This window comes from Podarcis melisellensis, assembly GCF_964234715.1.
Source record: "Podarcis melisellensis genome assembly, chromosome: 1".
NCBI classification, from domain to species: domain Eukaryota; kingdom Metazoa; phylum Chordata; class Lepidosauria; order Squamata; family Lacertidae; genus Podarcis; species Podarcis melisellensis.
In genome coordinates this window covers 12,119,902-12,147,755 of record NC_138528.1, presented here as the reverse complement: position 1 = coordinate 12,147,755, position 27,854 = coordinate 12,119,902, and the positions used below count along the sequence as shown (strand labels likewise).

Genomic DNA, 27,854 nt, shown 5'->3' with positions numbered 1-27,854 from the left:
GAGGCTTGGGAAGCAAGCTGCATGCCCAACAGCCATATGGTTGGTGGGGCGCAGCTGGCAGGCGTGCAAGGAAAGGGGAGGCCGGTGGCAAAGCCACACAGCTCCCTCACTCGCTGGGGCGCTCCTGAGAGGCCAGCGCCCTGGCGCAACGCACCACTAAGCCAATGGGAAAGACGGCTCTGAGAAACAGTCTTGGAGTATTTTGCTATTGTTCTTTGTGCAGGGAGGAACTTACTGAAGGAATGTCCAACAAGCTCGTTCATCATCATCACCACCACCACACCATCATCATCATACCCTGCCCATCAGCCACTCCGGCTTGCCCCAGCCACTCCGGAAGGCTTCCAGCATAAACAAAAACATTTGTTGTTTAGTCGTTGTTTAGCCGACTCTTCGTGACCCCATGGACCAGAGCACGCCAGTCACTCCTGTCTTCCACTGCCTCCCGCAATTTGGTCAAGCTCATGCTGGTAGCTTCGAGAACACTGTCCAACCATCTCATCCTCTGTCGTCCCCTTCTCCTTGTGCCCCCCATCTTTCCCAGCATCAAGGTCCTTTCCAGGGAGTCTTCTCTTCTCATGAAGTGGCCACAGTATTGGAGACTCAATTGGAGTCTCAAACAAAAACATAATAAAACATTAAACATTAAAAAAAACTTCCCTATATAGGGCTGTCTTCATATGTCTTCTTAAGGTTGTATAGTTGGTTATCTCCTTGACATCTGATGGGAAGACCCTCTGCCTGGTTCCCTGTAACCTCACCTCTTACAGTCAGGGAACTGTTTATTCAGCCACGATATGAGTGTCTGAACTTTCCATGTGTGAGATGCTCAAGTCCCCAGTTTGACATGGTGAATATTCAACTTGATCCAATCACGTGCACAGAAAATAGTAGATCTAGCTGAAAGGCAACATGCAGAGATCTGCATTGATGATTGCATCCCTAATTATTATTGCATAATTATAAAATTATTGTACATTCTTAGAAGGTTGTATAATCAACCTGCTTCTGCACTACTACCGATGCAGAAATTTTGAAGAAAGAAAGAGAGAAAGAGAGAAAGAGAGAAAGAGAGAAAAGAGAGAGAGAGAGAGAGAGAGAGAGAGAGAGAGAGAGAGAGAAAGAAAGAAGAAAGAAAGAAAGAAAGAAAGAAAGAAAGAAAGAAAGAAAGAAAGAAAGCAGACTGTGTAAGCTTGACTCTTACTGAGTTTTGCAGTCCTCGGACAAATGGTCTCTCAAATCATCTCCATGACTCACTTCCTGTCGATATTTACAGAGTTCCTTTCAATGCATTACGGAAGCTGTTTGTCAGCATCATGTACCCGCAGCCAAACTTTCCACTCCGTTCATTCTGGTCAGTGATTTAATTTGAGTCATGAGCATGATTTGGCATTCGGCACTCCAATACCTTATAATGCGCAGCAGCCAGGAGAGTGACTCAGCTTTTTTAAAAAAAAGCAAAAAAGAAAGAAAAACCAGTTCCTAATGCTATGCAAATAAAAAGAGTTAACACGACTTGCTCACATGGAATTCATAAACAACCCAACCCCTCCCTGGGATTTAGTATTCCCCATTACAAGGGAAACCAAGGGCTACATCCCATTTTGGGTAGGGTTGAAAAATCTCAAACAAATGAAGCAGTTTCCACCTGGGCACTGTTTCCGATGGCTGAATGGGACTTGCATCTCAAGAGACACAGTTAGGACTGCTATGTGAATGAAGGTGAAGGGGTGTGTGTGTGTGTGTGTGTGTGTGTGTGTGAGAGAGAGAGAGAGAGAGAGAGAGAGAGAGAGAGAGAGAGAGAGAGAAATCTTTTAATAGCAAAAGGAACATGTGGGAGGGAGTGAAAGCTTTCTTCTCTGCTTTACCTCCCTGGGGCCTTTCAGATGATGTTATGTACTGAGTTGAATAGGATCCAAAATGCAGCAGTCTGATTGGTCCTAGAACAATAGGATTCAGAATGCAGCAGTCTGATTGGTCCGCAGGAGCCACCCAATCCAGCTCCAGGTGGAAGTGAATTCACAACCTGATTGGCCTACAGGAGAATCCCAGAATTAGCCAATCACGTGCGGCTCATTGTGTAAATAATGTATATAAAGCAGATATTTTGGGGGAACTCTCATTCCTCACTACTATGAGCTGAATAAAGAGCATGAAATCCTCACTCGACTCCGAGTATATTTCAGATGATTTAGCCTGTTTCAAGTGCTGAAAGAAAAACATCTTATAGCAGAGGAACAAAGGGAAGTAAAGGCAAGGAGAGCATGGCTCCCCTCCTTCCTGTGTTGAAAGCTTTTTAGGAATTTAACAAGCTGCCTCATACAGCAGGGGCAAACTTTGGTAATCTTTCATAATACGGTGCCCTGCATGAGGCCAAAATTGGGCGTCCCAAAGGGATCTTCTCAATTTTGCTGCCCTTCGCCTCAGCGCCTGGTGCGCAGGAAACCGCCCCCACCACCCTAAATCCAGTGCTGCATACCGAGTCAAAGTCCATCTAGCTCAGCACTGTCTACTCTGACTGGCGGAGGCTCTCTGGGCTTTCAGACAGAGGTTTCAGCCCCACCTGGTGATGCAAGCAAGGCAAATGCTCTACCACTGAGCTACATTGCATTGCAGAGCGTTGGAAATAATAATAATAATAATAATAATAATAATAATAATAATAATAATAATAATTTATACCCCGCCCATCTGGCTAGGTTTCTCCAGCCACACTGGGTGGCTTCCAACAGAATATTAAAATACAATAACCTATTAAACATTAAAAGCTTCCCTAAACAAGGCTGCCTTCAGATGTCTTCTAAAAGTCTGGTAGTTGTTTTTCTCTTTGACATCTGGTGGGAGGGCGTTCCACAGGGTCTTGGATGACTTTTGGGGTCCCTTCCAACTCTACAGTTCTTTGACTCCATACAGCACAACCCTCACTTTATATCCGATGAGTGTGGGCTTGGTAATATGCACATGTCAGGCTTAGCCCTTGGCCTCTGATTGTAGGACGGTAGTCTAAACCACTGAGCCTCTTGGGCTTGCTGAGCAGAAGGTCAGCGGTTTGAATCCCCATGATGGAGTGAGCTCCCGTTGCTCTGTTCCGGCTCCTACCAACCTAGCAGTTCAAAAGCATACCAGTGTAAGTAGATAAATAAATACTGTATTTTTTGCTCTATAAGACTCACTTTTTCCCTCCTAAAAAGTAAGGGGAAATGTGTGTGCGTCTTATGGAGCACATGCAGGCTGTGCAGCTATCCCAGAAGCCAGAACAGCAAGAGGGATTGCTGCTTTTGAAGCGCAGCGCTCCCTCTTGCTGTTCTGGCTTCTGAGATTCAGAAATTTCTTTTTCTTGTTTTCCTCCTCCAAAAACTAGGTGCGCCTTGTGGTCTGGTGCGTCTTATAGAGCGAAAAATACGGTAGGTAAATAAATAGGTACCGCTGCAGCGGGAAGGTAAACGGCGTTTCCATGCACTTTGGTTTCCGTCATGGTGTTCCGTTGCGCCAGAAGCGGTTTAGTCATGCTGGCCACATGACCCAGAAAGCTGTCTGCAGTGCCGGATTTATGTATAAGCTAAGCAAGCTATAGTTTAGGGCCCCACTCTCTTGAGGGCCCCCCAAAAAATTTTAAAGGAAAAAAACCTGGATGTTCATTTCCAAAATATAAGAGAAAAAACAAATAAAATAAAAACAGTGTTTTGTGTTGTGTTGGCTCCTATTTGTTATGTGCAAATGGCTTTAGATAACTATTAGGTGCATGAATTACCATACAGCATATATTCAACACAACAAACAGCGACAATTTGTTGTTGACAAAGGACAGCTGAACATATAAAGGGCCCCATTACCTTCAGTAGCTTAGGGCATCATCAAACCTAAATCCAGCCCTGGCTGTCTGTGGACAAACGCAGGCCCCCTTGGCCTGAAAGCGAGATAAGTGCCACATCCCCATCGTTGCCTTTGACTGGACTTAACTGTCCAGGGGGATCCTTAACCTTTCCCCTTACCTTACCATTTCACCTTTCCGAGACGCACAGTCCTTTTGCCTGCTCTTGGTTGGATTCCCTTTCCTGTTGCTGGAAGTGAGGAGACCAGAAAAGAAAAAACTTGCCAGAAAATCGGAACGGAGGAAGGGGAGAGTGTGGGAATGCGGTGATGTAAATGAGGACATTATACGGGCAGCAGAGAATTGATGGAGACACAGGAAGAATACAATCCACATTAAATGACAGTGCGGATGAAGCCACTGCATGTACGCAGCTTCGCAAACCAGGAGGATACTGGAAGCAGAACAAACAGGAGCAACCAGGGCTATTTTCCCCACCGAGAACTTTCAGGAAATCATTTCTAGCACCTCTTAGGTCGGCACCATTGGCATTCGAAGAGAATAAGTGAGGTGTTCGTGGTGAACTCAGGCACCTCTTTTTCTAGAAAACCAGCACTGGGAGTATGTTCCCCACCTCAAGCTCAGTAAGTTACATTTTCTGCATGATTCAAGCAGAATTTACATCCCTTAGGAGAACAATGACAGCAGAGAGAGCGAGGGGGGGCGACCCACTCTGTGTCCACCTGTCTCCACTTGTGCACTAACCTCTCTTCAAAGAAAGGGGGAATCAATTATTCATTAAGTGAAAATGCAGACTTTTATTATGCCAGATGTTTCTCAGGATGCTTGACACTGCCCATTAACTCACCCTTTGCTTCTTTTAATTGCTTTAACTAATGGTTATACTCAAGGTTAAATGACTTCAGATCTTGTCTTATGTCAGCCAGCCAGGATAGACACCAAGCGATAGAGGGCCCCCAGCAGACTGGTGGGTGGTTGGGGGTTTTCGCAGGTGAAATTTGCAGCATGACATTGCTGTTGTTGTTTAGTCATTGTTGTTGTTGTTTAGTTGGGTCTGACTCTTCGTGACCCCATGGACCAGAGCACGCCAGGCACTCCTGTCTTCTACTGCCTCCCACAATTTGGTCAAACTCATGTTCGTCGCTTCCAGAACACAGTCCAACCATCTCGTCCTCTGTCATCCCCTTCTCCTTGTGCCCTCAATCTTTCCCAACATCAGGGTCTTTACCAGGGAGTCTTCTCTTCTCATGAGGTAGCCAAAGTATTGGAGCCTCAGCTTCACTATTTGTCCTTCTAGTTAGCACTCAGGGCTGATTTCCTTAAGAATGAATAGGTTTGATCTTCTTGCAGTCCACGGGACTCTCAAGAGTCTCATCCAGCACCATAATTCAAAAGCATAAATTCTTCGGCGATCAGCCTTCTTTATGGTCCAGCTCTCACTTCCATACATCACTACTGGGTAAATCATGGCTTTAACTATACAAACCTTTGTTGGCAAGGCAGATTTATACTGGACCATCCACACATCGTCCTGCTTTAGTTTGTTATGAGACGCTTCCCAAATATTGCTGCCTTATTGCCATCTGGAGGGGCACTCTGGAGGTACAGCGCAATAAAGGCGAGCCATGGACACGCATACCCCTTCCTGCTTGGGTCAAACCTGTGTTGTTTGAAACGTTTACAGGCTTCAGCAGGAAGTTACAGGACAAGCACTGGCTGGAAGCAAAGCAGTACGGTACGTTTGCCCCAAACCTTTCACAGGTGCAAACAGTGGGATTTGTATAACCGCCCTGATACCATAGTGAGCACAAAGCATCACCCACACACATTAGCAGAGAAGCTTGGAGGGGCTCTTTGTAATTCATTTTCTGTTCATCCTCTAAGTTGCTCAAACTGGTGGTGCTTGTGGACTTGAATCTACTTTTATCTTTCCCAACCACCCCACCGCCCCATGGGCTAAGTGTTAGGAGTTGGAGTCGGCTATAAAACATCCAGTGTCAGTGAAGTTAACTCTTTATTCAAGGAAATCAAAGCATAGTGGTCACCACGATTCTTCCCAGGTCTTGTGCCAATGAGGCTGGCCAGCAACATCTGGTTGAAACAGGGCAGTGAACTAGATAGGCCTTTGGTCTGATCTAGCAGGCTCTTCATATGTTCTTAATGTTTAAAAAGCTAGTTGTTTTTTAAAAAAAGAACCCAAAACAAAACACCTGCTTTTATTTTGCTTGGCCAAATAGGAGGAAAACATTCCTTTGCATGGTTGATGCCAAGCGCTGGATACAAACTTGTTCTCTCCTATGATGTGCTTCTGGGCACCGAAAGTTTCTTAAGAGGAGAGGGAAAGGGGTTTGTGCAGAGATGGATCTTTCATTACATTCACTGAATTCTGATCTTATTTTCCAGTTGAATGATTTATTGAAGAATGATGCTATGGTTTCAGTGTTATAGGTTTTGCATCACTTCAGGAATTCTGTATACAGAATTCGGTTCTCGAACGTCTCTGTTGACAAACATTTCGGAATCCAAATGCCGAAAACCCGGACGTAAATGCTTCTGTTTTCGAATGCGCCTCAGAAGTCAAACGGCTTCCGCTGCATGTTTTTTATTTTCACCATCAAAACTGAGATTCTTCCTTTGCGCCTCAGTTGTCGAATGTTTCGGAAGTCGAACAGTCTTCCAGAACAGATTATGTTCGGCAACCGAGGTTCCACTGTATAAAGAATGCGACTAATACAAAGGATGGATAAATAAATGGATGGATGGATGACAGATAGATAGATATAGGCCTATTCAAAGCCATCATTGTTTTTCTTTATTATTCAAAGTATTTAAGCCCCACTCATCAGCTGCAAAAGCTCCCCAGGTGGCTTACAAATAAATTAAAATGACAGCCCCTGCTCTCAGGCTTACAATCCAAGAAGACACAACACAAAAGGAAAAGGGAATGGGGAGTAAAGAGGAAAACTGTGCTGCCCAAACAGGCCCTTTCAATCTTCCTATTAGGCTTCTCTGCAGTTGCTAGAACTGAGCTGGAGTCGAAGAAGTCAACTTTGTTTTCGACATCACATGCAAGTTGCAAAACTCACACACTGCATTTGTTAACCCAGGAAAGTATACAAAAGACATGCTATCTCACGAGACTTTCTCTGGTGTTTGAACCTATTAAACTGCCGTGATAGTAATTCCAGCCACTGGGCGGGGAAACAAAAATTAAGAGCCCAGCTGGAACATAAAGCGATGGCTGTGCAAAGGAAATCAATGGCAGGATGCCATTCCCAGGCATGGCTTTGTTTAAGGACAAACAAGTGTTACAGGTGACTCCTTAATCCTCCACCTGCATAAATACAAGGCAGATCAGAATCTGTGATGACAAAAGGGATTCCAGAGCCTAAGGAAATGTAAAAGCTGCACTTTTTCATATATATATATATAAAAAGAGATGCAGTAACCGAACTTGGGGATCATCGGCACTAAACATTTAAATCTGCATCATACCACTTTAAGAATCCTGGGAACTGTTGTTGGTTAATGGTATTGTTGTTGTTTAGTCATTTAGTCGTGTCTGACTCTTCGTGACCCCATGGACCAGAGCACGCCAGGCACTCCTGTCTTCCACAGCCTCCCGCAGTTTGGTCAAACTCATGCTGGTAGCTTCAAGAACACTATCCTACCATCTCGTCCTCTGTCATCCCCTTCTTGTGCCCTCAATCTTTCCCAACATCAGGGTCTTTTCCAGGGAGTCTTCTCTTCTCATGAGGTGGCCAAAGTATTGGAGCCTCAGCTTCAGGATCTGTCCTTCCACTGAGCACTCAGGGCTGATTTCCATAAGAATGGATAGGTTTGATCTTCTTGCAGTCCATGGGACTCTCAAGAGTCTCCTCCAGCACCATAATTCAAAAGCATCAATTCTTTGGCGATCAGCCTTCTTTATGGTTCAGCTCTCACTTCCATACATTACTACTGGGAAAACCACGGCTTTAACTATACGGACCTTTGTTGGTAAGGTTAATGGTATAGAGTGTTGTTATTAGGGAACCCCTATTCCCCACACTGAGCTAGAATTCATAGTGTGATTTAACAACCTCTACCCTAAAATCAAAACTGGAGAATATTCAGCCCTTTTCTCATTTAAAGGAAAATAACAGAATCAACAAACTGGCTTGTTCGATACTGTCCAAAGGATCTGGGCACCACACAGACTGTTTGGAGAAGGATGTTGGTGTCGTATATGTCATCCTTAGCTTTTAAAAGTTAAGGTCTGCCTATTCAAAGCAGACCCAAGTACCCGGCTAACCCTTTCTTGAATATCCGATTTCTGGGTACAGATCTAAGCATTTGACTCTTTGTTCCTGAGCCTCATTCTTTCCATCACAGGGTCCAAAGGAATGCAATCTGTCCAGATGCCAGCACTTCTTAGGGAACTGGAATAGAGCAGCTCTGTGGTTTAAAGGGCTTATTCATAAAGGAGAACCAGGGAAGGCCAAGGAAACACACAGTACATCCTTACGGCCAGTTTAGTAGTCAACAGGATCACAGGGGGAGAGAGAAATGGGAAGCTGCCCTCCACCAGGCCGGCTTGTGAGCGTATGTAGCTCAACATTGGCTTCTCTGATTTGTAGCATCAGCATCATCAGACAGACTAAGAGCTCAAAGAATCATAGTATTGTAGATTTGGAAGGGTCCGCCATCACCTGCTCCCCAAACCATTTAATTATAAGCACCAGAGGTATTAACACATTGTTAATTGCTGATTTTTTATTTACTTTTTTACATTTCATTGATATACATGGATTGTGCATTGTTATTGCATCTTGTTTTTGATTTTTCTGAAAACCACCTTGAGCACAGATTTACTTGTGGAACATGCGGTTTATAAATAAAATGGCAAACAAACATGCAGACTTCTTCAGAAACATGGACTCTTTTTAAGAACAGCAGTCCTTCGCCTCAATGCTACTGCCTACACCAGGGACGGGGAACTCACTCCCACCAGAGGGACAACGAACCTGGGGTTCTTTTTTGCTGTTGTTGGGACTCCCAGCTCCCACCTGGCCAATGGCAGGACTCTTGGGGACGATGGGAGGGTGGTAGTTCAACAAAATGGAGAGGGCTTCAGGTTCTGCTTTCTGTGGAAGTTTTAAAGGGAAGGTGGTCAAGGGATAGGAAGACACCTGAGGCAGCTCTCCTTTATTTCCCACAAACATATTAGGCTAGATTGGTGGGTTCACTGGACAGGGCTTAAGCTCTGAAACTTCCTTTCTTCACTGAAAGGGGGGCGGGTGCAGGAGCAGACTTTGGTCTTTCAAATTTCAGAAGCCAAAATTCATCGCCTGCCCCTAACCTCTTGCCTTTCGTTCTGCTCAACTCGCTATATCATAGTTGGGCTACCCTGTAGCGCCCCCACCCCAGGCTCAGTGCCCAGTGTGGCAGAACAGGTCACACTGCCCGAAATCCACCTTGGATCTAAAATGTATAATTTATGTCTAAAATATATAATTTATTGTTGGAATGGTATACAAAAGATGAGCAAATTAAATCAGTGATGATAGATTGGGCAAGAGATGCGGAACACAATATAATGTTTGAAGACTGGGAAAGATTGTGGAGGTCAAGTTCACTGCATGTACGGTGTTAAAGGAAAATATTATGAAAATGATGTATAGATGGTACTTAACCCCTGTAAAATTAGCAAAGATTTATCATTACAGTGATAATCTATGCTGGAAATGTAAAGAAAAGGAGGGTACCTTTCATCATATGTGGTGGACCTGCCCCAAAGTGAAAGACGATTTATAATGAAATGAAAAAAATGTTGAAATACACATTTATTAAGAAACCAGAGGCCTTTCTTCTTGGAATAACAGGTTTGGAATTGCCCTAGAAACTGTTTTTGTATGCCACAACTGCAGCAAGAATTTTGTTAGCGAAGAATTGGAAAACACAAGAAGTCCCTACAGTGGAGGAATGGCAGATGAAGATGATGGATTTTTCGGAGCTAGCCAACCTGACTGGAAGAGTCCGCGACCAGAAGGAGGAGGAGTACCAGGAGGAATGGATGAAATTCAAGGACTATTTAGTTAAGATAATTTAATTGGAAAAACTTGCAAATTCCAGATAGGCTTAGGATTTAAATATGTAATGTTAGAGATTAATATGTTTAAAGTTAAAATAGAAAGAAAGAAAGATGTTAAGTGATTAAGTTAATTTTATGAGAAAAATAGTTTTGGAAAACTGTTATAATGATATACACTGAAATTCAGCTAGGGGGATTCGAGGAAGCCACTTAACAATGTTACTAAGGTTGGTTTAAATGCAGTTGAGATTTATGTTTGTTTGTTTAAATTCTTTTGGAAAATAATTTTTAAAAATGAAGGAAAAAAAGAGAAAGTGACTTGGCATCCGCAACGAGCCTTTTCTGATGTCTCCCAAGGCACTCCCGGTGGAGTACAGGATCAGGTTTAAGGTGCTGGTTTTAACCTTTAAAGCCCTATACGGCCTAGGACCCTCGTACCTACGGGACCGCCTCTCCTGGTATGTCCCACAGAGAAATTTACGGTCTGCAAATAAAAACATCCTGAAGATCCCAGGCCACAGAGAGGTTAGGCTGGCCTCAACTAGAGCCAGAGCTTTCTCGGCCGCGGCTCCAATCTGGTGGAACGCTCTGTCACAAGAGACTAGGGCCCTGCGGGACTTGACATCTTTCCGCAGGGCCTGCAAGACAGAGTTGTTCCACCAGGCCTTTGGTCAGGGCGCTGCCTAACCCCCTCCTCTGGCAATCTGCACAGAATTTTGCTTGATGGTTGCCATCAATTTGATTATAATTAATTTTATAATGAATGTTTTTAGAATGTTGGATTATTTTGATTGTTGTTAGCCGCCCTGAGCCCAGCTTTGGCTGGGGAGGGCGGGATATAAATAAAATTTATTATTATTATATGTCTTGCACGACGTTTGTTTAAATTTCATTACCGTGCTAACAACCCAAGTGCAAAGAAAAGTGGAAAGTCTGGAATGGAAAGGAGGAAGAAATAAGGGGAGGAACGCTGCTCAAACTTTGCTTCACAAACCGGAGACTGCGGAGGAATGAGAACAATTGAGCAGTGGAAGAAGAAAAAAGTAGCCACACAGCGCCGGGCGATAGGAGAAGAGGCCCACTGTGAATTCAAGCAGGTGGCTGAATGTTAACTTTGTCGCAAGTGACCCCCTCACCCTTTGCAAGTGTTGTCACAGCTCTGGCGAGCAGAAATTGTTTTTGGCTGGAATCTGGCCCGGCCTCAGATTTTCCTCCTCCTCCTCCTCCTCTGGACTGTGCCAGCCTCCTCTTATGGAGATATTGCAGAAGCTGTCACATGCAAGCACACAAAAGGCCCGAAGAATATTAATGGGTTTCTTTGTTGTTGTTTTGTTCAAACCAGGTTGGCAAGTCTTAATTTTCTAGGGCAAATCACTCTGAAAGGACACAAGCGCCAGCTGTGTGTGCAGGAGTGTGCAGCTGTGCTACAGGAGGGGTGGAAGAGCCAAACAGGGAGGGGGAAAGATTACAATAAGCAAATTGTTTTGCCCGCCTCAATTAAAACCGGGTTAGCAAATATTTTTAATGTGGGATGAAAGAAGCCAGTCAGTCGCTTGAGGAGACCTTTGTCTGGCTGCAGGGCGGTGAGCGGTGGAGTGCTCAGGATTTGGGGGGCAGTGCCGAACCACCCCGATATTCCGAGATAATAAAAGGAGTTTTTAGGCCTCCGGGGCTTCGACAGATCCAGGCAAAGCTTCTCTGGGGTTTAGCTCTGAGCCCATTTGTAAAGGCAGGGGTAAGTTCTGGAAGACGCAGTGAAAGCAGGGGACAGGGGTGCAATGAACATGTGCAGAGTGCTGCTTTTCTCACTACTGAAACACAGCTTCCTGCTGGTTTCTCAGACTCAACCAACAGACCACATAAGTGGTGCTTGCCTCACGGCGGTGGCAACAAAGCCGTTTGCACATTGCCCAGTTCCCTTTCATGTATTTTCTTTAGAGGTCAATGTGCCCCATCTGCCTTCACTACTGCAAGGAAAAGGCACAGTTCTTAACTTCATGTTTTCATCATTAAGCCAAGGGAATGAGGGATGAACAGGTAGAGGAAGTTACTAGCTACCTTTCCCCATCTCCCTATAAATGGACCCCCGTCAGGCCATATTTAATTATTTGTAGTGCCTCTGACAGGGATGAGGAGACGTCAGGATCGTGGGGTCTGCTTTAGTTTTGGGTTTATTTAATAAAACCCCACAATCCACCAGCTAGAGAAAGACTTAGGCCTCAGCCTTGCTATATGCTTAAAGCACTTTGAATAGTGCTTCCTCCGAAGAAACTGTAGTTTAAGGGTGCTGAGAGATGTTAGGAGATTCCCCTCACACAGCTAGTTTTCAGAGTGGTTGAACAATTAATTCCCTTCCCGGCAAACTGTGGGAATTGTGGCTCTCTGTGGGAAACAGTTGGGTGTCTTAACAACTCTCAGGGGTAGGGGGACTCATTTTGCTAATTTCCTTGATAAAAAAAGAAAGAAATGCAAATTGGAAACCCTTGCTGATCCACTCCAAATTGTCAGTAGATCTTGATCTGCCCATCCCTGGGCCTAAGTCTGTGACAACGTGGCTCAGAAAGGAAGATGCTCAAAATGGCGAGGAAGATGCTCGAAATGGCGGGAAAGATCAACGGGGGGGAGGGAGGGAAATTGTGGTGACAGTTGAGGGGAAGCCAAAAATGCTGAGGGAAAAGACAATGTGCAGGAAAGACCTGTGGGAGAAGAAAAAGAAGGAACTGGGTGAACGAAGGCATCGTTTATTTTAAACATTTATCCCTACCCCTCAGAGTGGCTTCCCCATGAGCAGCTTACAAAAACAGAAGCAGTGAAGATTAGGGGTGTGCATTAGATACAAATGAATCCCTGACCGATTCAGAGAGGTTTGGGACTTGTCCGAGCCAAACTGGCCTCCCTCTGAATCGCCCCAAACTGAGCCTGGGGCCTCCCAAAACATTGTGAGCAGTTTGGAGTGGCAGAGGGTGCGGTGAGGACCAAAACAAATCAATCATTGCAGAGTTCGGCTGCAAAATATTGAAACATTTCTCCCCAAGGTTGTGAGGAAAATACCAAGGTTGGAGGAGAGGGGAGGGTAGCTGGCTTTTGTGCGCATATTTCGTTTTGTAACCAATAGCTCTCTCTTTTTTCTTTTCTTTTGCAGAAGAAACAAGAGCATCAGGGCTCTCCAATCACAGGAGGGAAGTAATTTATCCCCTTGTTCTTGTCTGATTTTGTGCTAGTTCAGTTAGTGATGCTTGCTTAGAAAATGCAGGGCATCCACTTCCTTCTGTCTCCGTACCACGTGCCCAAACATCTACTCTTTGTCAAGTCGGCGTTGCACTCAGGTTTGTGACTTTTGGCATCAATTCAGCAGGACGTAAGCCTGAAGCAGCCCCCACCCCATTCATTGTAACTCCGTAGCCCTTGCAACTATACTCCTGAAATTCTGCAAGTTACTTCGCTAGAAGAAACTCTACAATGTACATACACTTTTTATTTTTTTACTGAAATTATTGCCCACAAAATTACAGGGAGAGAAGCCAATCCTTTTCAGACTCACCCCCTGCAATAAACTTTCAAAATGTGCAGCAAACATACACCTTGCATCTTCTGAAATTTGACAACTTTCTTATCAAGGGCCACCGTATGTTATTTTCATACACGTTGCACACAAAACATGGCAGATAAAATGAGTACTTTTTTAATCACCCCCAAATGGAAAAGGGGGTCCTTGCAGGAGAACCACCGTAGCTGCCCTTTCGAGCTTTGGCAGTATTCTTCCTCTTCATAGTGATACCATGCCTGCAAATTTCATCCATTCCTGCCAAGAAGAAACATTATAGAGACCGTTATTTAAAACAATGTTATAGCCACTTGATTTCCACGATAGTCAACAGGGAAGCAGAAAGCTTTGCTTTTCCCTGGACTGTGCAGCCCCCTCCCCCAAGCTGCCCAAAGCGAATCAGGTTGTTTTCTGAGGTGGCAAACCCGGGTCCAAGATGAAGTTTGTGGCCAATGCACATTCCCAACAGGTGACAATAAGGTGTCAAAGTAGGAAATAAAAGCAAATGACTGTAAAGCGTTTCCGGAGGCATTTTTTAAACGTGGAACTGACATCACAGAGGGGAGTAGGAAAGGTGGCTTATGGAGTACTTCACCAGTGACAAGACTGTCCTCCCTACTGCAAAATTAAAAAATTCCTTCCAGTAGCACCTTAGAGACCAACGAAGTTTGTTATTGGTTTGAGCTTTCGTGTGCATGCACACAAGAGCTCATACCAATAACAAACTTAGTAGGTCTCCAAGGTACTACTGGAAGGATTTTTTTTATTTTGTTTCAACTACGGCAGACCAACACAGCGACCTACCTGTAACTCCCTACTGCAGAAAGTGTTGCCAGAGGGGCCTTAGAAGATTATCTCAAGTGCATGAACAGGCTCAACCGGAGAAAAGTAGCCTGCTTCTACGTTGGGCAGGGCTTTATAGGTCACTGCCAAATTAGGAGCCTCGCCCTTGTGTTTTATGTTAATGGTAGCGTCTAACAAACTGTATCCAAAGGCCACTCAATGTGCAGCAGTACAAACAATATGGAACTATTATAGCAGGGTATAACTCCAACAGTTACACATCTTTGCAGCATCACCAGCTGTGGGTTTGGCATCGGGACACTCCTGTTTGTTTGTGTGTGCATGGCATGGGGTGTTACGTGCAGGGATGCGGGTGGCGCTGGGATCTAAACCACTGAGCCTCATGGGCTTGCTGATCGGAAGGCCGACAGTTCGAATTTCCGCGATGGGGTGAGCTCCTGGTTGCTCTGTCCCAGCTCCTGCCAACCTCGCAGTTCGAAAGCACACCAGTGCAAGCAGATAAATAGGCACCGCTGTGGCGGGAAGGTAAATGGTGTTTCTGTGTGCTCCGATTTCCGTCACGGTGTCCTGTTGCGTCGGTAGTGGTTTAGTCATGCTGGCGGCATGACCTGGAAAGCTGTCTGTGGACAAATGCCGGCTCCCTTGGCCTGAAAGCAAGATGAGCGCCGCAACCCCAGTCGCCTTTGGCTGGACTTAACCGCCCAGGGGTCCTTTACCTTTTTTTTCTTTCTACTTTTACTTGCTTTAAAACTGTAATTGATTTTATGAACTGTTTCTATTTTAGAGTGGTACCTTGTGTTACATACGCTTCAGGTTACAGACTCCACTAACCCAGAAATAGTACCTCAGGTAAAGAACTTTGCTTCAGGATGAGAACAGAAATTGGGCTCCGGCGGTGCAGCAGCAGCAGCGGAAGGCCCCATTAGCTAAAGTGGTACCTCAGGTTAAGAACAGTTTCAGGTTAAGAACAGACCTCCGGAACGAATTAAGTACGTAACCAGAGGTACCACTGTACTTTGCATATTAATTTTATTATTGTGAAAACTTCTGGCCCCGAGGAAAGTAACCACAGTATTAAATCACTCGCTGAAGGTAACGAAACTGAAGCTATGTAACTTGTAGCTGGAATTTCGTTTGACAAAGGGGAGGAATTTAGGGCATCATTCTATTGAACCAGACAGGTAAACAAAGGGGAAGGTCTGCCATGAGACACAAAAGCCCATTGGCCTTCAAATGGTTATTACAACCCCAGATGTGACCCAGGATGGATTTCATACCAATGGCACCACCAATGTGAAATTTTTTTAATGGAGGAATAAGGCAGACTCAAAAGGTTCAAGGTTTGTTTTGTTTGCAGACAGGAACAAGATAAAGGGCATCGCTTCACCCATCTCTTTAGCTGTACACATACATCAAGAATGAGAGAGGGAGGCAATTTTGCAATCACATGTATCATTCAGGGGGCTACAGGTGGCTCTAACTTCTTAGAATCAGAGTTGGAAGGGACCATGAGGGTCATTTAGTTCAACCCCCTGCAGTGCAAGAATCTTTTGCCCAACATGGGACTCGAATCCACAACCCTGCAATTCAAGAGTCTCATGCTGTCCCGAATGAGCCATCTCAGTTCTTGAAAGTGCATGCTCAGGAACAAACCTAGCCTTGCTCTGCATAATACGTGAAATGCTCCATCTTTACATATTGTTTGAGGGGAGGTTAAACACATAGATTAGCCTCTTTCAACCTTAGGGTACCCAGATATTTGTTGGACTACAACTCCCATCATCCCTTGCTAGTAGGACCAGTGGTCAGGGATGATGGGAGTTGTAGTCCGACAGTATCTGGGGACCCAAAGTTGAAATAGATCCTCAGTGGGGAAAGTAAGGGGGGAATAATGTTTAAATCCCAAGTGCCTTCCAATATAATTTCTTCTCCGCCATGAATTTTTAGAACAAGAAGAAAAGGATTTCGTTTGTAACTCTAACATGTTTTATTTAATAAAGACAGCAGTTCTAATCACGATTGTCACAGTTTCTTTTTTTCCTTTTCTTAAAACAGCACATATCAACACACAATTGCAAAAAAAAACTTGAGAGAAAAACTCCACACGGAAACTAAACATGAAGGGAAAACTGTCAACGTCTTTTTTTGTATATATATATGCGATTGTCGAACCTAAGCTAAACACAGCATAGACCTATCACTGGGGGTAGGGTGGGGGAAATAGTTCACTATAAAACAGTGAAAGAACTTTTTTATATAAAATATAGCTCATTCCAATAGCTTTTCTACATACTGTATACTATAAAAAACTCTCCCACAAAAAATTAGTGTCTTTAAATATACATATTTGACTCTGAACTGCATCAAAATTAAAAGCAATTAAAAATAACTGATTTATCTTTCTCTCTTTTCCTTCTTCTTTCAAAACGTTTTTTTTTCTTCACAGTATCGGTTTGGAGCATAAGACAAATCCAGTGTTTTGTTTAAGTAAAGCAGTTTATCGTGGTAAAATCCTGACTCGGGATGAAATCAAAACCGAGAATGGGAGTCGAAAAGGACTTTCCAATTATGCTCTTTGCAAGGCAGAACAGCTGCTGCATAATAATGAAGACACCTCAATGTGCAAGGTTTTAGTACTTTCCTGTAGAGTAAGGAACCTTTTTTTTCAAACAAACAAACATACATGCTCAGAACTATTGCAACCTTAAAAAAACAACAACCCAAAGAACAAACAGAAGTAATCTCAAAAGTGCAAACTTCTTTTTAAAAAAACAAAACAAATAAAACACCAACCCAGAAAAGTTGGGAGAAAAAAGACAATGCTTCGACAATTCATTTAAGGTGGGCACACCTGTCACCTTTATCCCCTCCTTGCTGCAGCCCAATGCATGCCCCTTGCTAAAAAGTTCAAGATTCCTAGACAACACTCAGATGCAAACTCTTTTCAAACCCTCTAATACACCAGCAGACTCCAATGGTGTCATATGGCACTTCTAAAAAAAATTAAAATTAAAATCCTTCTACAAAAATACCAGGAGGACGAAGAAGCAAACATGTACCCCAATCCAGAGACCTAGGCACATTCACTGCTGCTCTGTTCATTACAACAGGAGGTGGAGGAAGCATCTCACCTCGGCCGACAGATGTTTAGGACTGCAACTAGTCCAAAATTTTTGCAGAGCAGCAGGCTGGCTATTGCAGTTAACAAAGATTCCGTGTGCACGCTGGAATTCTCACTGGGATGAGGAAATGAACAGCCCTACATTCTACACACCGATTCACACGTTCTCGCTTCTTAAACATGTAAAGAAATAAAATTAAATTTACACAGAGATTTCAAGCCTGTTATTCTGAAAAAAAGAAGCTCAAAGTAAGCATTCCATTAAAAAAAAAAATCTAATAAATACCGTATCAAGTATCATCAGGAGGAAGAAAAATATATTTATATAACTTAAAAGTTTAAAACAGAAAAGAAATAACTTAATTTTTGAAAGTTTTGTTCAGTGCTATTTCCAATCCAAGTTTTTTTGGGGGGAGGGGGGAGGGGGAAACATGAAGTAAGACCACAGTACCATAGTCACATATCTCAGGCATGTACTGCTCTGACACGCCTCACATACGTTAGCAAGAATATTTGTACAGTAACAAATGAATTCCATTTAGACGTTCTATAAATAGAAGTAAAAATTCACATTATATGTGCGCTCGTAATTTAAGAGAGGAATAGGAAAGGAACTGCAACCCGTCAGTTTTTATCTGAAGAAAAGGGAGTTGCTTCCCTCACAATTCCACCACCACACTACCTCAACTAGTGTTTCTATAATGATATTAATATTGCTCCTTCATAGCATAACTTCCTAAATACATTGGATAGGAACTAACAGGGAAGACATGTGTACAGGAGAAAGGAAACCACACGCACAGAGCTATGCATCTGTTCTGGTAGTTGAAGAGGCAAGTCTCTTTTTAAATCTCAGAGGGTTGTCTCTTCAATGGTGAGAACTTTTGTGGCAAAAATCAAAGGGGGCTTTGGGTGAGCACCTCATCCCCTCCCGTGGCGTCATGTCCCCTCTGGGCAGGGGTGGTGGTATCCCAGTAATCAGAAATGCAGGACTATGTTGTCTCATTCTGCAGGATAACATAACATGCCCTTTAGGGCAAATTATTTCAGTGCTTCCACAATATTAAAGAAAACCCATGAAAATTCCAAATGAGATGGTTTTCACTTTAAGAGAATCCGAAAACATCCGTAAATTTGACTTGGCAATCCTTCTACAGTCCCATTCACTAGATGCCAATGCCACAGAATTACATTCAAGTGCAATCTTTCTTTTTTTCAAAGTTTCGCCTAGGCAAAAATATACATTGAATGGATTTAAGAAGGCATGACCTGATAAGTAATGACGTTGCTAGAAAGACATTCTGGAATTAGGCAGAAATATGTTGAAGTAACACCCCAGATTTGTTCCAACTCTACAGCGTTTCAATCTCTCTTAACTAAAGGAAAAAGGAACCCGCACTCCCAAAACAGTGCGACAAAGAATTGCTTGTCTGGAGTGAACCATGTGAATGGCCAAGTGGAACTTGGCTAAATCTGACCCTACGGAGACCAATAGTTAATATCACCAGGAGCAAAACAAAAAAGCAATGTTAAGAAAAAACATTGGGGAGATTTAAAACTTTTAACATAGTGTAAATCCTTAATTGAGTGTAAGCCATTTCCAACTCTATGGAACAAGAACATGCATCACACAAAAAGACGGCAGACATCCTAGTAGTTTTGAAATGCTAAATGTTTCTTTTTCAAGAAACGGTCCTTCAAACTGCCTGCACACTGCAAAAAAAAACCAACCACCCTTAAATAGCATTCCCACCCCCCTTCAAGAAATGATAGTGATGGCACCTTCCCTTACTCCGACCCCGATTCAAACTTCCTCTGGGCCCCATCTGAGCCCACCCCTTCTCCCCACGCTTCCCCCCACCAGCTGTTCTGACCAGATGTGTTCTCTACAAGGGTCAAGCGAGGCCCGGTGAGTTCAAGGGCACGGGGTGGAGGGATGAAAAGAAAAGCAAGAAATAAAAAGCGGAGCTCTGTTTCCTGATTAGTGTCTTATTTCTGACTTGCAGATGCTCTTAAAGGAGCCAACCCCCCATGCTAAGTGAAAGGGAGAAAGCAGCCAGAGAAAGTGTACGAGAGAGAGAGCACGCAATAACAAATATACATGCCTCTGTGCATTCAACAGGAGCATTTGCACGCATGCAAACAATTAAGTGTGCAGGGCAATACATTCACCGGCTTAGCTTGCTGCTCAAAACTGGAAAAAGGGCAAGTGAGCCACGAAAATAATAATAATAATAATTAAAAAAAACAGAACGACCAGTTCTGTTCCTATGCCTTTAACCGTAAGTCTGAAATGCATGGGCTAAACATTAGCAACTGCTAATTCATCCTTTGTGGCAGGAGAATGGTACCAGCTCATAATGCACTCTTGGCTAAACTGGCACACCAATGTTTCGGACCACCACTCCTGTCTGGGGCTGATGCAGGCCTAAACATCTGGAGGGTGCCCAGTTGGCCAAGGATGTGCTAACAGCTGCAGAAGAAACTACAGGTGTATGAGGCAGCTACATGGGGAGGCATGGTTCACAGGTGGCACCCCCAACTTATGCCCCAAGGGAAGGCAGGTGCAACTGCAAGCAGAAATGGGTGGAGATTCAGGTATCCCCACCTACTTTCACAAGAAGATGCCACCATCACAGAATGGGGAAAGCTCAATAGCACCTTGGCTGTTCAGCTCCCCATCTTTCTCCCTTACACAAACCATGCCTGCTATTCACCAAGGAATGGAGAAGATGGAGTCTTTTGGTGGACTGTTGCCTTTGACCACTGGGCACCCAGGAAGGGGAACAACAGCCTATTTCTCAAGGCCTGATCCAAGAGGGCATTTACTTGCAAGAAAGCAGCTTTCGTTAGAAGCTAAAACTGGAGAGCTCTTATTAATAGAGGGATGCGGTTTTTACTAAGGTGGCATGGTTAGGATGTCTGCACCTCACTAAGTATCTTCTCCCACGGCACATCAAAACTTCATGAATCAAGGCCTTTGCAGGCAGCCCCCAGCCAAACACCTGCCTGTTCCTTTTTTGTAGCACAAAAATGGCTTCTCTGCATGGAGGCCAGGTTTACATTCACAGTTCTGCACAATGTGAGCGACAGGTAGGGTTAACAAGATGCAGAGGAGTTGAGGGTCTCCTTTAATAGTTGGGTAGAAGGGGGAATTTCAGAGGCATGCAACTATTAAAGGCACAAGAGCTCCAAATCCTTTCCCTCCAGACCACCTAGCCACAGGGCACACCCACTCCACGCTGGGGTCATTTGTGAACCAGGCCTGAGAGATGACGCCCCACAGGTTGAAATATTTCAGCACCATTCACTAGAATTGCAAACCTCCCCCCTAAAAAAATGGAAGGGGGGGGAAAGAGCAGCAAGGTGAGAGCTTAAGTTAGTAGGACCAGTTTCCAAATACAGAACATTTTTGCTGTAATAGTCAAGAGATTTTGCAGGATTTCCACTGTTGTTCTACTGTGTTTTTAGTACGTTGGGAGCCGCCCAGAGTGGCTTCTGCTACCCAGTTGGATAGGTGGCATGTAAGTAATAAAATTGTTGTTGTTGTTGTTGTTATTATTATTAGACCCAAGTTAGTCTAAGGATTCTAGACAGTCCCCATGAAGCACAAGCCTTTGTCCCAGCTATCACTTTCACACTGCCTGAAGTTCTATTTGTCTGGAGTATATTAAAACGGTTGAATCAAAAAAGTTACATCCAGAGTGGGAGAGAAACTCAGGCCAATGCGTTCCAAAACTGCCTACTTGATGCACCTGCAACAGAGAGATGAATGATGATTTTTTTTGGGGGGGGGGGGAGAAGGCGGCTCCTATATAGGCAGCACACTCTGTCCTACCTAAACTGCCGTTTGGGATCAAAGTTCAGACCTCTCTCATTCTCTCTCCAATTCCTTTTAAACTTGCAGAGGGTGCAAGAGCGGACCCTCAAAACCAGCAGGGAAAAACATACCTGTAGCATCAGAACAACCCACTTGGCACAGACCAATTAGGCCAATCAACTGGATTAAATCAGCTTCTATCCAAAGGATTTTGGATTAAGCTATCTACATATTAAGATTCATTTTACCTGCCACACACAGAAAAACAACAACAGAACGTTAAGTGTTGCCACCGCCGCCGGCCTAAGGAGGGCCAGGGTGGGAGGGGTAGAACCAATGTTGCCTCTCTCCCCCCCCCACCCCCCGGCAATGAAATGTAGACCTACATTATTCTCCACCCTCCTTCCCCGTATCATTTACCCAAAGCGAACCGGCATGAAGAGCAGACGGGTGTCTTTTGAAACGACAACAACTTCCCTCAAACCACCAGCGACTTTACAAGGCCACAATGAAATTTGCGGATGTGTCTGTACAAATCCCCGGACTGCGTGAAGCGTCTCTCGCACCACGTGCAGCCGTGCGGCTTCTCTCTTGTGTGCACCACTGCGTGGCGGCTGAGGTTATGGGAGTACTGGAAGCTCTTGCCGCACTGGCCGCAGGTGTACGGCTTCTCCCCAGAGTGAGTCCTCTCGTGCCTCTTCAGTGTGTACATGCAGGAGAAGGTCTTGCCGCACAGAGTACAGGTGGGCACCGACCCGTCCGGAGAGAGCCTGGTCCGAGAGCCGTCCTTGTCTCGGAAGTGGGAGCTGAGGTGGAGCTGCAGGACGTGCGGGCTGGGGAAGACTTTGCTGCAGAGCGGGCAGATGCAAATGTGCCCGGTTGGCACCACGACCCCCGAGGACGAGACATCGGAAGAGGCCATGTCGTCCTCACTCACCTCCCGCTCCTGGTCGACATCTTCCTCCGGCGTCACGGGAGCGTCCCCATTGCTGGCAACAAACATGGTCCCCAGCCCTAGGGCCAGGCTCTGGCCAGAATTCCCAAAGCCCTGGCTTTCTAGGCCCCTCTCCTCACCGTCTTCCCCGTCCGACAGAGACTCTTCTTCGTCTTTGACAAAGGGCTCGCTCCCCTGCCGTGGTGGCCCGTCAGCAGCCAGCTGCCCAAAGATGTAGGAAGGCTGGAAGCCATCTCGCCCTGCCAGGGGCTTGAAGGACAGGTCTAAAGCACACTCAGCCTCCCTCAAAGCCAAGGGGTGGCGAGGAGGTCTTTGGGACGCAGGTCCCGCCGAACTGCTGACGTTCGCCCTTGTTTTTTCAGCTGCCACGGTGTCCAATTCTGCCTCACCTAACACAGAGCCGGCGAGATCGGGAGACCAGCCTGGGTAACTGCTGCCCTTATCCTTTCCAGCAGAACGTTCGTATTCTGCAGCAATCATTTTGTATTTCTCTCCGGGGCTGAACTCGCCGTGCCCCAAGGGTACTCCGTCATCCAGGACCCGGGCGTCCTTCTCCGAATGGGCCCCGCCGCTGCCGTTCATCTTCTCGTCCACGCACAATTCCTTATCTTTCAGCTTGCCCTTGCAGACTTTCACAATGTCGTACATGTGTAGATAGCTGGCTGCGGCGAGCACATCCTCGACCGGGAGGCTGCTGAACTCCAGCTTGCCTTGGTACATGAATTCGAGGAGCAAGCCGAAGGCCGGGGCGGTGACGATGTCACTGTTCAGATGCACAATGTCCCTTTTGTCTAGCTGGTCCCTGTAGAAAAGATGGAAGTACATGCTGCAAGAGGCGAGGACCGCTCTGTGGGCTCGGAACTGAGCGTCTCCAACTAAAACAGTGCAGTCACACAGGAAGCCCTGGTGACGCTGCTGACTCAGACACTGCAGCAACTGCCGACTATGGTCTGGAAACTCCATTCTTCCTTCATAACCTGTTCAAAAACAGGAAAAACTTGAATGCTACTATAAAAGCCACAGGCCTCCTGAAGCAGCTGTTAACAAACAAACGAGTGGCTGCGGGGGGGGGGGGGTTTAAACTGGAGCCTTGGAGATAACAGTTCAACTGTTCATCCTCTATCATTTCTGTTTGAATTGCTTAAAAAGAGAGAGTGAGATGCCTCCCACACCAGAACACCTGCTTCAAAAACAGGAAAAACTTGACTCTTAAGTAAACCAAAGCTTCTAAAGGAAGTAACACCCCCAACCTTTGTCTCAACAGCAATCAGCTTTAGAGGAAGGGAGAGAAGACTTTGCTTTTTTGTGCATTCCTGGAAATCTTAACTTTGGGACACCCCCGTTAGCTATTTTATATATTAAAAGTGTGTATTGTATGCACACACACACACACACACACACACAGTTTTACAAAAACAAGTGCATTTTGCACCCTCCACCCCCCTACAAATACCTTCATTCGTGAATAATCATACACATACTGTCTTTTTTTTTTTTAACAAAAAGCCGATCTTCCCACTTTAAAAAAACAACAACATTTCTTATCTATCTATAGATTGCCCTGGAAGTTATTAAAAGCAAAAGGCGCCTACACCCACCCCAAACAAACTGCAGTAAGACTCCTTTAAGTTGGTAGGTAGTTTCTTAAGACACCTTACCTTGAACAGCTGCTGAGCAGGGGGTTGAAGGGCTCATTTGGAGAAAGAAAATGCAGTCTCCTTTCTCTCTCCCCCCCCCCCACGTCCCCCCAAAAAAGAGTTATGGAAGAACTCAAGCTCGTTTGGGTTTCTGTTTTGTCCCCCCCCCCTCCTTGCCTTTCCAAGTGGGTGATCACCCAAGGGATTGGGAAGAGCAGGGGTTTTCTGCTAGCCAGTAACGGAAGAAAGCTTGTATGTGTGTGAAAAAAGAGTGGGGGGGGGAGAGAGGAGCGAGGAGCGAATGGGAGGGAGTGCTCCGTTTGCTAATTACACCGCAAGCTGGAAAGTCAGCTGCTCTGACTTCACTGCGATGGAAATGCAACCTCCAGCTGTGCCCCTTTTAATGCCATATGTTACTTCAAATCTAACTACCAGCCAACCACAGCTTGCTGCCTTTTAAAGTTCCAACAACCGCCCCCCCCCCCCAATTATAGCCATCTATTAAATCTCAAACTTAAACTGAGCGAGTCCTTCCCTTCTTCAAAATCCTGCCGCCGCCGCCACTACCCTCCTCCTCCTCCACCACCCCGGGAAAAGTTACTTAAATAACAAATCGTATTACTCGAAATGGAGGACATAACCGCTTGACCTTTGGAGAGGTGCGGGGCGCAGCAGCCGGAGGAGCAGAAAGTTCGGCACTTGCAGTTTGAAAACTTTTTCGGGGGGGTGGTCAAAGGGGGGGCAAACCACACACACACACATATATATCTTAGATCCGGAATTCCTTCGGCTGCTCTCCCCATAGCCGCCGCCGCCGCCGCCACCAGACTTCTTTGCAACTTTTTAAAGCCAACCCGCTGAGCTCTCGGCCCCCTTTGTGCTCCGTAGCGCAGCCCCAAAGCGCAAGGATCCGCGTGCAATCCAAGCTGCCAGGAAGAGCTGGGATTAGCTGCTTAGCTTTGGAAAGGTGGAATACGCGTAGGAGGGGGGGGGAGAGAAATCTCGAGCCACCCACCAGCACCGCCGCAAGCTCCCCCCCCCCCGGCCTTTAAAAGCAATGGAGAACGTGCAGCAACCACAACACAACACACGCGCAAGCGTTTTACTCACCAGCCTGGCTGGGTGTTGCTCAGGGGTGCCGCTGGAGATCTGCATGTGCGCCGCTCTCTCCCTCTTGCTCTTCCCCACCCCGACAACTCCGCTCCCCAAACTCCAAGCCTCTCTCCCCCCCAGATGTGTGTGTCTGCGCGCGCGTGCGTGTATCTGTGCGCGCGCCTCGCCTCCCCACCGTCCGGGTTGCTCCGCGCGCTGTTTCTTGTTGCTGGCAACCCAGCAGCGGTGCAGCGCTCCTGTGTGTGTTGCGAAGCAGGTTGTTAGCCAGAGCGCTCTCGCGATACTTTCCCTGCATATGGGGGAGTGTGTGTGTCTGTGTGCATGCTGGTGTGTGCATATGTCTCTCTCTCTTTTTCCCTTTAGCTCTGTGCGCTCTTTCTTTTTCTCTCTCTCTCTCTCTTCCCCCCAGTTCACACACAATAGCACTCTGGCGGCGGCGGCTGCAACGACTGACGCCTCCGCGCCCCGTGGACGCCGCTGTCTGCTGCTCGCAACCCGGAAAAAAATACATAAAAAAAAAAAATCCAACCCCCACCCAGCCACTCCACTCCCTCCCTCCCCCCGCCTTAGTCGCCAGACTGCCAGGGCTTCTGTTCTGGGCAGCGGCAACAGCAGCTGCTGTTGCGTCCTCAGCTGCTGCTTTGCATTTGTAAATCCTCCTCTCTCGCTCCCTCTCTTCCCCCCTCCCTTGTTTTTCCTTCCCTTTACCCTTTACCCCGCCCCCCCCCCGCGTCCCGATCCCAACTCTCCAGCTGCTGCAGCAGAGGCTTGGAGAAGGAAAGTGCTTGCTGTGTCCTTGCGGCTACGGCGCGTCCAGAAATCCAGCGGCGCTCTCTCTTAATGCAAACTCTCTGCTATAGCTTAGCAAAAAAAGGGGGGGGGGAGTTTGAAGAAAAGGAGGTGGGGAGGGTTGGAAAGAAAATACAGCGAGGAGTCCCTCGGCAATGTTTTGGAAAGAAAAAACACCGAGGGGGCCTCTTTAAGCATGCAAAAAAAAATTTTCCTGCAGTATGCAAATTATTTGTTTTTGCAACACTGTCCGGACTTTAAAAAAAGTGGGGCGGGACTGGACTCCGTTTGCAGACTTTGGAAGGAAAGCGGGCAAAGCCTGCAAGCGCGAATGAAGGGGGACAACTGCTAAGACGACTCTTACACGCTCCCTCGTTAGCAAGCAACCGCAAGAAAACGTGCGGCGAAATAATACAGGCCGGCGATATGAATTTGAGCCTTGGGATTCTCCTTGGGCGCATTGCTTTCCATCGGTTTTTCGCTTCTTGGGGAACCAGTTGCGGAGCCGCTGCGCGCGGGAGGCTGTGTTTTGTTTTGGCAAGGCGCTAAGTGCGCTTACTCGCGAGTCGGCTTCTCATGCAAGGGAGGTGCCTACTGGCTCCAGGGCTATGATCCTGCAGGCAGCCTCCGGGAAGTCAGTGTGCGGCTTGCCTCTGGGAAAAGATGCTCGAGGGGTCGCGTTACCCAGAAATGCACCTTTCTGGTTTCTGTTGGTTTTTCTCCTTTTCAAGTAGCCACTATACAAACGAGAAGGATGGTATTTGCCAACGAGTCCGGGGACGGACTTTGCTTGCTTGGACAAGTAAACTACCGAAATCAGGCATGCCGCAAAATTAAGGTTTTTTTATGACTACAACCCTGTGTATACTTACCTGGAAACAAGCCTCGTTGATCACGGCGGGAGCTGCTTGCTACGGTTGCACTACGAGGTCCCGATTCTGTGCACACTTAGCTAAGAAGCCCCGCCCCCATCCGACACAACGGGACTTACTTCCGAGTAAACATACATCGGGTCGCGCTGCAACGATGGGAGCTTATGTGCGGCGGGGACCCGTGGGACCCGATCCGATGCGTGCCTGCTTGGAAGTATTCCGGAATACGTATATAAAAGCCTTGTGTAATGCCCGATCCGGTTTGCGTTGGTGAAAAGTTGCGTTAAGCTGCGAATGCGCTTTCTTGGGAGTAAGTTCCACTGAAAGTGGGGTTTACTTCCGAGTAGACAAACTGCGAAAACTAGCAATAAGATATAAACCAGTTTACGGGCTTTATTGCTTGTTAATAGAGAGAATGTTAGTTAATAAGAGATTAGCTTTATGGTTCAATAATTTCCCACAAAAATAATTATTTGTAAATACTTCCGACAACTCGTCTGAATTTGAATCGCCCGTTCACTTGGTGGAATAGGTGCCAACTTCCTTGGTGCCCCAATACTCACAAAATTCCCCATGAAGGCACCCACAAATTTGTGGGCACCCACAAATTTCGCTACATGGCACCCATGGCCACGGGACACCCAGTAGTGGCACTCCTGTTCGGTGATTATTTTTTCAGGGGTTTGATTATTGTTTCCTAGGAAACGTGTGTGAAATCGCGGCTAGACTGCAATCCTTATGCTTACAGCAAGATCCTAGGAACATTTACTCGGGAGTAAACCCCCACAGGACTCTTCCCCACCCCAGAATAGTGAGGTTAGGTGTGCTTGCCGCTTCAATGGGCCACGATTTGCTTCTCAACGAAACACGCGTTGCGTCTTGCTGTGCCCGCTGCAATCCTAATGCTCACTTGCTCTAGAGTCATCGCCATTCACTTCATCGGGGCTTACTCTCGAATAAGCATTATTCGGATCCCGCTGCAGAGTGTTAAAGTGTCACATACACACGCGCTCGCACGTTATGCAGCCGGACAGCGAGAGCTTTGCAAGGGTCTCTCCACCGGGTGCGCGCAGATCTGCGAGACGCAACAACTTTGCAACGTGCCAAGTTGGGCCACTTCCATTGTGTCCTCCTGCCGAGGAAACAGGAGCGAGACTGCCAAGCAAAGCGCCATTCGCCCGCCCAGCCCTGCTCGCATTTCCCCTCCTTCGTCTCCCTCGTGGATGTTCGTCAGGACCCAGGAGAGCCATGCTTTTTTTGGCCCCGGCGAGGCTAAACCGTGCAGGCGCCTCGG

The 27,854-nt window shown here is 46.1% G+C and overlaps 1 protein-coding gene across 2 annotated transcripts; it reads right to left on the bottom strand.

The window, feature by feature from the left end:
- Positions 1–16,923: 16,923 nt before the first annotated feature.
- ZBTB42 (zinc finger and BTB domain containing 42) lies at positions 16,924–25,614 on the bottom strand. Of its 2 annotated transcripts, none has more exons than XM_081912743.1 (2): positions 24,897–25,614; positions 16,924–23,126 (listed from the first exon to the last, which is right to left on the bottom strand). In XM_081912743.1, exon 2 carries the CDS (start codon positions 23,110–23,112, stop codon positions 21,673–21,675), a length of 1,440 nt encoding a protein of 479 aa, XP_081768869.1. In that variant the 5' UTR covers positions 23,113–23,126; positions 24,897–25,614; the 3' UTR covers positions 16,924–21,672. The 2 variants fall into 2 exon arrangements, with proteins under 2 accessions (XP_081768869.1, XP_081768868.1); XM_081912742.1 differs by lacking the exon at positions 24,897–25,614 and adding an exon at positions 23,808–24,348.
- Positions 25,615–27,854: the final 2,240 nt, after the last annotated feature.

Bases quoted from the DNA above. Each gene is read 5' to 3' on its own strand.
- ZBTB42 (XM_081912742.1), bottom strand. From the start codon at position 23,844: ATGAGCCCTTCAACCCCCTGCTCAGCAGCTGTTCAAG. The intron at 23,127-23,807 runs GTAAGGTGTCTT...GTTTTTGAACAG, and splicing joins CTGCTCAGCAGCTGTTCAAG to GTTATGAAGGAAGAATGGAG.